This window comes from Haliotis rubra, unplaced genomic scaffold (assembly GCF_003918875.1).
Source record: "Haliotis rubra isolate DU_JTF1 unplaced genomic scaffold, ASM391887v1 Scf300, whole genome shotgun sequence".
NCBI lineage: Eukaryota > Metazoa > Mollusca > Gastropoda > Lepetellida > Haliotidae > Haliotis > Haliotis rubra.
The window spans coordinates 198,575-208,504 of record NW_025766970.1 but is presented as its reverse complement, the minus strand read 5'-3'; the positions used below and the strand labels follow the sequence as shown (position 1 = coordinate 208,504).

General features: G+C 40.7%; 2 protein-coding genes across 2 annotated transcripts; both read right to left on the bottom strand.

The window, feature by feature from the left end:
* Window positions 1-4,601: 4,601 nt before the first annotated feature.
* LOC124282649 (UDP-GalNAc:beta-1,3-N-acetylgalactosaminyltransferase 1-like) lies at window positions 4,602-5,225 on the bottom strand. Its single transcript, XM_046718675.1, has one exon. It carries the CDS (start codon window positions 5,223-5,225, stop codon window positions 4,614-4,616), a length of 612 nt encoding a protein of 203 aa, XP_046574631.1. The 3' UTR covers window positions 4,602-4,613.
* Window positions 5,226-7,877: 2,652 nt separating this feature from the next.
* On the bottom strand, window positions 7,878-9,657 carry LOC124282698 (beta-1,3-galactosyltransferase 5-like). The gene has a single exon (XM_046718720.1). The coding sequence runs from the start codon at window positions 9,257-9,259 to the stop codon at window positions 8,255-8,257; it is 1,005 nt and encodes a 334-aa protein (XP_046574676.1). The 5' UTR covers window positions 9,260-9,657; the 3' UTR covers window positions 7,878-8,254.
* Between the last annotated feature and the right edge of the window lie 273 nt (window positions 9,658-9,930).

The window sequence follows — 9,930 nt, the reverse complement described above, 5'->3', positions numbered from 1 at the left end:
ATTCTGGGTCAACCGCATTAAGTGCAGACAATACGCCGTCGTCATTGGTCGCTTCGGTGCTGTTGGTTGGTTGGTTGGTTTGTTGTTTAACGCTGCGTCAGCAATATCCCAGCTATATGACGGCGGACTGCAAATAATCGAGTCTGGCCCAGACAATCCAGTGATCACCATCATGAGCATTGATCTACACAATTGGGACACGATGACATGTGACCAACCACGTCAGCGAGTCTGACCACCCGATCCCGTTAGTCGCCTTTTACGACAAGCTTGGATCTTCACGAGTATTCAGTGCTGTATTCAGTACTGTCCTCGGAGTATCACTTTGTAATAAGGGCTCCATACCTGAAAGGCAGAAGACCTATTGTAATTGTTCGATGTATCATTATTTATTAATAGTATGCAGCAGAGAGGGTTCGGGTGAACCTGACAGTCAGGCTGGTAAGGCTCATCATCAGCTCAGGGCCCTTGCCCCCTCTACCCGCAGCCCAGACAGCGAATGGGACTTCTCCCAGGAAACGCTGCCTAGTCGAACACACCAAGAACATTCCGGAGAATATGTAGACTCCCCAACACTGCAGCCTTCTGCATTACCCAGAGTGTCAGAAGGGCTGTGCTCCCGGTGGAGAACCCGGGCACTCTCCTGATCTGCACCAAGAGCCAAGTGTACTTTTGATACAAGCAAGACATTTCAAAGCCGAGGTCCGCATACTTAGTATGCTTTTCCTGAATCTTGCCAATCTCATTGCCGTCAAAAGGGACAGAAAATCCAGTGATATCAATAAATTCATTGACTTTATCTAAAAGGACAAGATCATGTTTGTTGGCAGGAATTCGTCTGAGGCTGTATATGGGCCTATGGGCCTGGACTTGTTCAGGTTCGTACCATGGATGGACCTCAGAGTCAAAGCCACAGGCATGATGGAGACGGTTGTAGAAGCAGCGAGCCATGCCATCATGTCTCTCTAGATGTGCTCTTTGTGCCAAGGAAGGGCATCCCCTATTGCATGAAGACCATGGAGCCTACATCGCTGCTCGTACCTTTAATATTATCATTGCTGGGGGTGACTATAGATGGGGTAAACAACTATTGCGATAGCGATAGTCTGTTGCGACCAGGGTTTTTTCAAAATGTTACCAACCCTGGTAACTTCAAAATGTTACCAGCCCAAAATGGATTTAACCAGACCAAATATGGTAAATTTACTCAGATGTATGGAACATCTATAAAAAAAATTACCAGACCATCGGGCTGGCTAGCTGTACATTTAGACCGTCCGTCAGAAATCTAAACTGTCTCGGGCGGTCGGACGGGCCTTATTTTATACTCTGGTTTCAGTCTCTTATAATAACTGACAGGAGACTTGAAACCAAGATCAAGTAAACAGTTAAAACATAAACTTATTGGTGTTCACAATTTCAAACTCCGAGTCGCATGCCGTGTTTAATCCTGTTATTCTCCTGTCTGTCACATCACTGGTTTCCTCCCAATAATCCCCCATCCTATACTGTTTGTGTTAACAATTGCCTTCTGGTGTAAACACCCTCCTCCCTGTACATCAACCTCATCAATTGTGCTAACATCAATCATTTACTGTTCAAACTTCATATGTATATATAACCTTGCCTTCAGTAACGGTGTTACTAGCTACACCGAAACGTCGCTCATAGTATATTAAAGAAGTTGTATCAATAAAACTCTCCTCGTTGTGAATCTGGTACTTCCTGTATTTTGCGTTGCGTATTTGTCAACGGAAGTCAATTACTAAACTATTGACAGTCACACATACTATCGATGCATCGATAGTTTTCCTTTCTACCATCGTTTCATTGCTATCGGAGACTCAAGAATTGCAATCCTTCGATAGTTCGATGCATCGTTACAGCACCAATCACAAATTTATGACCACAAACATTTCGAACGTCTTTCTGTGGAACTATATTCCAGAAAGTGGTTATTCCTTCGTGGGTGATATTGTTTTGGGAACAAAGGTGTATGGTTTATTAAGGATATAGAAAACGATCATTCCATTGACAACGTGTTATCAATTCCGTACAAACCCGCTGATTTCGTGTAAGCGTTTTTCATGTGAACTTGGTCGAGATGAAACTGAAAGTACATGGAAACGGCAGTGTGTTGCTGTACATGTCAGAGATAAAAGTCAGAGTGAAAGTTATATTCGGTTTTGTTTCAAACTCAAGTGTGGCGTCTGTCAAAACAGGAACGACTGCGAGCAGTTGGCATGTGGGAAGTTGAAACAAGACAGAACATTGTGACACGAGCTCTTAATTAGCAGACAGCAATCAACGCATTACAGTCACGATATCGACAGACAAATAACGGTAATGACAGATTTCGATCTGGTCGAGAAAAGGGCGACCGTTTCGTCATAACGACCGTTACAAAACCGTGGTCAAAGTGCCTCTCAAATCGGAGATGACCTTCACAGAGCGGTAGACAGACGATTCGAAATCGGCTACACCAACAGTGCCTTCATCCCTGACGTCCACGTGCTATCCCACGTGTGGAGAGCCGTCACACATTACTGTAGTAAGATGTTGCAGGTGTCAAGAGCGACGGCACTGGACCAATCGTTGTCGGACAAATGTTTTTTAATGAATCAATGTTTACTTTGGGCATCTTCGACAGACGCAACAGACTGTGGCGTATAGGTGTAATATTTGAAAGATAATGTGAGGCCAGGTGAGACTTCTGTTGTGAAGCCTAATTCGAAACGATTATAATCTTTCTTTGCTAATTTTCATTATTGTCTCGTTCTTTGGGTTTAACTGCGAGACCACTCTGTCTCTACGGGGTAGAATAAGACAAGGATACAAATTAAGCCTCTAAATTTAAGTAAGATTTACATACGCTTACTTAACACATTCATTGTACTGAGTGTGTATTTCCTGCACATAAAGAATGTAGGCTTCACTGAAATACAAGCGTTGCCTTACACCATTGACGTGAAACATACTGTTGTTGACGATACCCAGGGGATTAATATACATAGTATTAAACTACACATGAACCCAAATATAGGTTTAATTACAAATATATATACATACTTTCAAAACAAATACATGGATGTTACTGACATATATATTTAGAATATCTTCTGTGAGAGCCATAATATTGGTAAAAATACTGGGGCAACCCGTATTCGTAAACTTTTGTTTAGATACGGTTTCGGATTTGTTTGGTTATCCCAAACGGTTGTTGATGTTAATGCATTCATCAAGCATTTTCGTACCAGGGCTATCGACATCTTTAAACAAGACTGGCATTAATCTTTATATGAAAGTTCAAGATATGATTGTTATCGTGAGTTTAAATCTTTACCTGACTCGTATCTATACAACTTACGTAGTAAATTTCTCTACGTAATGTTTTCATATGCCTGAGACTTGGACTAAATGATCTGTCTATCAATCAAGGACGATATTCATCTGTTGTGAAATCACAAAGGTTCTGTCTATTTTGTAATACTGTAGGGCATGAATTACACTTTTTATTTCTTTATCCGGTATATAATGATTTAAGGCAAATGTATTTTCCACAATGGCTATGATCAAATATTAATGCTACAAAATTATATTGAATATTTTCAAGTAAAGCATCCTTATTACAATATAAGGTAGCACTATTTATTTGTATTGAGAAGAGATTCAACGTAACGTATGTGTGTATACCATAGGCGGATCCAGAGGGGGGGTGCAGGGGTGCGCACCCCCCCCTTTTGTGCTGAAAGCTTGTTAAATGACCATTGAAACCCGTGTAAAAATGAAGTGTGCACCCCTCCTTTTCTCAATAGTGTGCACCCCCCTTTCTCAAAAAGCTGTATCCGCCCCTGTATACATATTATTTATAATAAATAATATTTATTCTGTATATGGGCCTATGGCCTTCATGCAATAAACTGATTGACTGGCCAAGAAAAGAAATAATGTTTTCACCATGGAAAGTAATATGAGGAAAATATGTTCAAATTTAGCGTAACTAAATCATTTACAAGAGTTCGTGTTAGGGTCAGGTGAATTCTTTGGTGAATAAGGGATTTTCCCTGTACGTGTCGCTGAACGTGTGATTTCGATCCTAATACAGCAACGATGCGTGGTTCTGTGTGTTGACCGTATTACACTGCCTTGATATCGATGTCACTAGTTACTATGTAGACAGCTTGCTTGTACTGATGCTCAGTGGGCCCGCTCAGTGATGTTCCCTACTCTGGTGAAAATTATATGAAAGAATCACTGAAAATCAGCTGACACATGTATTTAGTGATATTATAGAAACAAAACAAGCTCTGTAAATTTTAAATAACGTCTGTACAGGGTTTGCGTTCATTGTTGTGGTAACGGACCAAACCTACATGAGGTGTGTGTGCTACAAAAGCAATACGCCGTGAAATTTCATAAATTTATTGCATGGAATACGTACAGAGGTGAATTTAAATCTTATTATTACAGTCACATGCTATGAATGTACGACGTCTGTTTCAATTAGGTTTGTGATGAAAATATTCCTATATGTATTATATATTGGACATAGAAGAATTAAGTGAAATTCGTTTTTAACTAATCCGTTATTCCAATAACTTGTCAAATTTGAATCAAAACTCTTCGTCCCGGTAACGGACATTCATAAAATAGTTCCAGATAACTCTGACATCACTTTGATTAACAATGGCCACAATGTATCTGCAATCTTTACGGAGAAGACATTGTTTGTTTTCAGACGACGGTAACCACCGATTAGGAACATATTTGTATTTCACACCATGCAGCTTTGAAGGCAGAACTCCGGAGAAATATACGTCATCAACCCACAGGAAAGGAGACATTGTTGCGGCCTTGTACAAACGTCCAATCATGTCACCACTGATGAATACCCCGAACCCACTGCAGTATCTCCACGGGTATGTGGTGTAATGTCTTAAGACGTTTGTGTCAGACATTATCCATTTTCCCTTTCTCATTATAATCGAACCGGCTTGATTACACAATATGTACTTCTTTTTCAGCTTCATAATCGGTATATATACTTTTATAAATTTGACAGTATCTACAAATACATCGTCGTCGATTTTGGCCACAACTGAAACGTTTGGACAATATCTGGCTATCCATTGAAACCCTGTCACAACCTTCAGTGTGAGGTTCTCGTATGTATCAAAGAAGTTGCCTTGAATTACGTCACCGTACTTCCGGTGTTCCTCCGCCATTTTGTTTTCCAAGTCAGCATTTCCTGATATCCCAACAAGAAAGATCAATCTGACGTTGAAAACTGTGAACATTGTGCGATTAGCGAAAGTATTTCGGATTGATAAGCGTCTTTTAAAATTCTGTGGACTTGAATGAACTAGAAAAAGCAACGCTATTTAAGTTGCTTCGGCACAAATGTCACGATTGTTCATTATGTAGACTTTTCCAGAACTAACAGGATAATGAGACTTGATCCTCTGGCAACTGAAATTTTCTAGTCTGGAAGGACCTTTAAAAATATGGCATCTTCTGTCATGACGACCATGGCGTTGAAGGCCAATCAAGATTTTGTCATATTCCTTGAACGAAAAACCACCATATCCTCGACGTCCACGAAACACTGCAATGTTAGCAATCCACGACAGAGCAAAGAAAGCAAGGGTACAGATGAGAAAAGCATTTCTTTTCCATTTCATTATAACATTGGATACTAAGGGCACCTGCTGCCCTGCACAACCAAAATGCCTGTAATAGTACTGACTATATCTCGACAGCTTCAAGGGAGCCCCACTGCTTACAGCTGCACAGCCCACTGCAATGTGTCATTCCTTCTCATTTTCATGACAAAGATGAATCAATATTATACTGTTTTGATTCTGTATTCCAAAATGTTTCATACTGATATTTACATCTGTGTATATCTGCAATATCAGAAATATCAGGTATATCAAGGTACATTCAGGACAGTAATGTACTAGGCAAAGGATGTCATTGTTGTTCCTTTCGATTATGATCCATAATAACGGGTCCCATGTGTTCAGCCATTCCACTAGAGCCTACATATACATGTATGCATAGACATAAAATTTAAAAGTCGATTGAAGGCTCCACCTTCGCTGGTGTTCGTCAATGTCCAGCTGCTCTTTAGGTAAAAAATTCTGTCATGTTCCAAAACAGCATGGTACACCGTGAAAAGACGTTGTGAAAAGGCAGATTTGGTTCTATCTGTGTTCAATGCAAACTGTAATTAATTGGCAATCCATTTGACTGGGAGAGGTTATGCAATGTGAAGCACAGACATGCCGTCCACCGAGCCTTAAAGCTCTTAAATATGGAAGCTGAAGTGTTTGGAAATAACTGTTGTTAACACTTTGCTTCTGGTGTAACATTTTGTAACATTATACTTTACAGAACCACTATGCGTATTCCTATCCCAAAATCAATCTGTGAAATAAAAAATCTAAACCAGCAGGATGGGTAACTTTCAGATCTCGACGTCTTTAGTTTGTAGGTGTCGAGGATAGAGTAGTCTGTCAAGGAACAAACGAGTAATGGCACTGTTGGAAATTATACATGCTTTGATGAGAAAGGATAAATGATGACAAGGTGAACTTAACATTTTGTGAGTTTTAGTTCACCAAGAAGAAGTCTTGCACTTTGCGGCCTACTTCCTAGCCGACTGTCTGATTGTGAATTTGATGCTTGATTGGCATTTTAGAAGATGATATTGATGAGTGAGTTGGGGTTTACGCTACTTTAAGCAATATTCCAGCAATATCACTGCGAGGGACACCAGAAATAGGCTTCAACCATTGTACCCATGTGGGGAACCGAGCCCAGGTCGTCGGCCTGACGAGTGAACGCTTTAACCTCTAGGCTACACCACCACCGCCTTTCTACGAGATGTGACTCGTGAAGATCCGGGGTAGAATAGGTCTTCACAACCCATGCTTCCCACAAAAGGTGACTATGCTTGTCGTAAGAGGCGACTAACGGGATCGGGTGGTCAGGCTCACTGGCTTGGGTGACACATGTCATCGGTTCCCAATTGCGCAGATCGATGTTCATGCTGTTGATCACTGGATTGTCTGGTCCAGACTCGATTATTTACAGACAAAGTTGAATCTAAAATGTTATTCTAATTAATCTCATGAGTACAATGTGTGAAGCCCATTTCTGGTGTCCCAAGTACTCTCCTATGTTGTGTTCCAAGCATATAAGACATATAGCACAGACTAACTTTAAGAGAAGCAATCAAGCAAATAACTATAATACCTCGAGGGCATTGAGGCCTGTCATAACTGTGTCAGATATGTGTATTGAAGTATATTGTTATTGTTTACAAGCTCATGGGTATAGCACGACATTTGCGTTTTTGAGACAGTGTGTTATGAATTTGACAATAAACCATTATATATTCCAATGTGTCCAGTTCCTTACGTTTGTGAGCGCCGGTTAAACTTGGAAGCGGGTAGACTTTGGTAGACTGTATGTCATCGTGCCCTGAAGGAACAACATGGTGATCATACTATCTGCCTCTGGATACGAGGGGCTATCAAAACGTTTTGAACCTAAAATGCTTCTGCTATGTGCATGATAAAAATAACTCTATGGTATTGAAGAATGGTTTATATTATTCACATAAACGTAATACTGACAGGCACATGTCGCTAGTTTCCGGTCACGTGACATCTGATCAGATGTACCCCTGCTGAAACAACAGAAATGGATAAGCTTGAGTACAGAGCAGTCTAGACTAACAACTTGTCTCTGAAATGAACATATTTTACTGAAAAAACGTTCATAGTGAAAAAAAGAAAATATAATGTAAAGGAGCCCTGAGACTTTCTTCATTTTCAGAAGCTGAGGAAATCTAGATTGCCACATTTTCTAGACTTGCGTGGGCTTTCTTGGATATATTTACTTCAGGGTCTGTATGAGAGTCTAAGAGCAGTCATAAAGCTCTTGGTCCTCGAGGGTCATTACTCGTACTGCTCTCAATCTCTCTTCAATGTACTTCGCTTATCCATTTCTGCCTTTTCAATATTGAGATGATGTATTCTCAAAAATCATACAACATATTGTGTCTTACATCCACAACTAATAGCGCTGTTATTGATTAGATCATTCCTCTTTCCAACGTTACAATATCAGTGAATTTATTTTCAAAAATGATTTTCACATTTTAAAATAATAACACCACACTTATATAACTAAAATAACATTTATCTACATGAAACAATATTCACTCATTCAGCCTTTGGTCATATCAAAAGGTGTATTTTCGATAACGTGTTTTTATTGTGTAATTCCAAATTGGATATAGATCTTCCTTTTGCACTATTCCGAAAATATCATGACAGTTGGCGCGCAGGAAACATTCTGTGTTATTGACCTTTTCGTTCCATCTATTCTCTATGTGTTTGTATTTGAACCCTGTGAGTTTGGACGGGAGTACCCCCGAGAAGTAGACATCGTCCACCCACAGAAACGGCGACATCGTGGCCGCTTTGTACAACTGGCCAATCATATTGCCGCTTAGAAACACCCCATACCCGCTACAGTAGCTCCAGGGGAAGGCATCATAGTGTTTGAGCACGTGTTCTTTATTCGAAATTCTCCATCGCCCATCACGGTCAATCAGCATCCTTGGAATAAAATTACACAAAATATATTTTCTGCCAGTTCGGAAAACGGGAAAATATGCTCTTAACAATTTTACAGTATCTACAAAGGTGTCATCGTCAATCTTAGCAACAACAATTGCATTAGGACAATGTTTTGACACCCAGTGAAACTCCGTCACGACTTTCAGCGTGAGATTACGATATGAATCCCGGAAGTCAGCTTGTATGACGTCACCATACATTCGGCTCTCGGCAATCAGTTTGTTTTCAATGCTTTCCTTCTGTGATTTACCAACAACAAAAATTAGTCTGACGACATGGAACCGGAAGTACGTGTGATTGGCAAATGTATCACGGATATACTGACGAGACTTCACGTGAGTTGTGGATGAACTGACGATAAATAAAAGCGACACTGTCTCGGTATCCCTGCAGATGCTGGGATTGTTGAGTATGTAGTGTATGCTGTTGGTGGCTGGGTATGGCGTCTTCGTCCTTAGACGCCGTGGTGGGGGATGCCATGGATGACTCATTCGATGGTTATCACGATGCTTCATCAACATGTTAATATTCTGCATCCACAGCAGCAGCACACTTACCACCAAGAGCGTTGCGGTAACACCCAACTTGAACGTAGCCATTTTCATGATATACAAACAGCCCCGGTGGTCGGCATGGTCTCGAGAAAAGCAAAACTATTTACAAAACTACTTCCCTTTCAACAGATGTTAAAGATTACAGAAACTGTTCACCTGAAGTGATCCACCTCAAATATTGCTCACAACGTGTACTTAGAAACACCCACGTGGGAGCATCACGACACCACAGTCGTCTTGTAGATCATGGCGATGAAAAATCGAATTGTTTGTTCCTGTGTAGTCCTCAGAACCCATACACACATTTCCGTTCACTAAAAGTGGTCGTCCTGCAATATGTGCACGTGTAATTGTACAAAGTGCACTTCGAAATTGATTCACCTCGCATATTACGTCCACACGAAGGCGATTATTTCAATAGTGTTATTTCGAAAGTAATACATTTTGTAGCCATGTCTACAGCCTGGTGTTGTGGTATTGATTAACCTTGTTACCACTGTACCCATTGATCAGTCTTCCACAGCTGTGTACAACACAGAGTTCAGTCATTCATCCGTTCTGCAAGCAACGCGCTGTGACCACGTCGTATCCCTGGTGTATATAAAACTCACTCAATAACTGAGACAATAAAGACTGCAGCGCACTGCAAGGATAGCACACATTGCAGGATAAACCGGCGCTTGCTTCAGACGGGTATACTGTTCATACCTCCGGGGTCCCTT

What these genes read in the sequence shown, in the direction of transcription:
- LOC124282649 (XM_046718675.1), bottom strand. Translation starts at nt 5,225, where the DNA reads ATGGCGGAGGAACACCGGAAGTACGGTGACGTAATTCAAGGCAACTTC.
- LOC124282698 (XM_046718720.1), bottom strand. Translation starts at nt 9,259, where the DNA reads ATGAAAATGGCTACGTTCAAGTTGGGTGTTACCGCAACGCTCTTGGTG.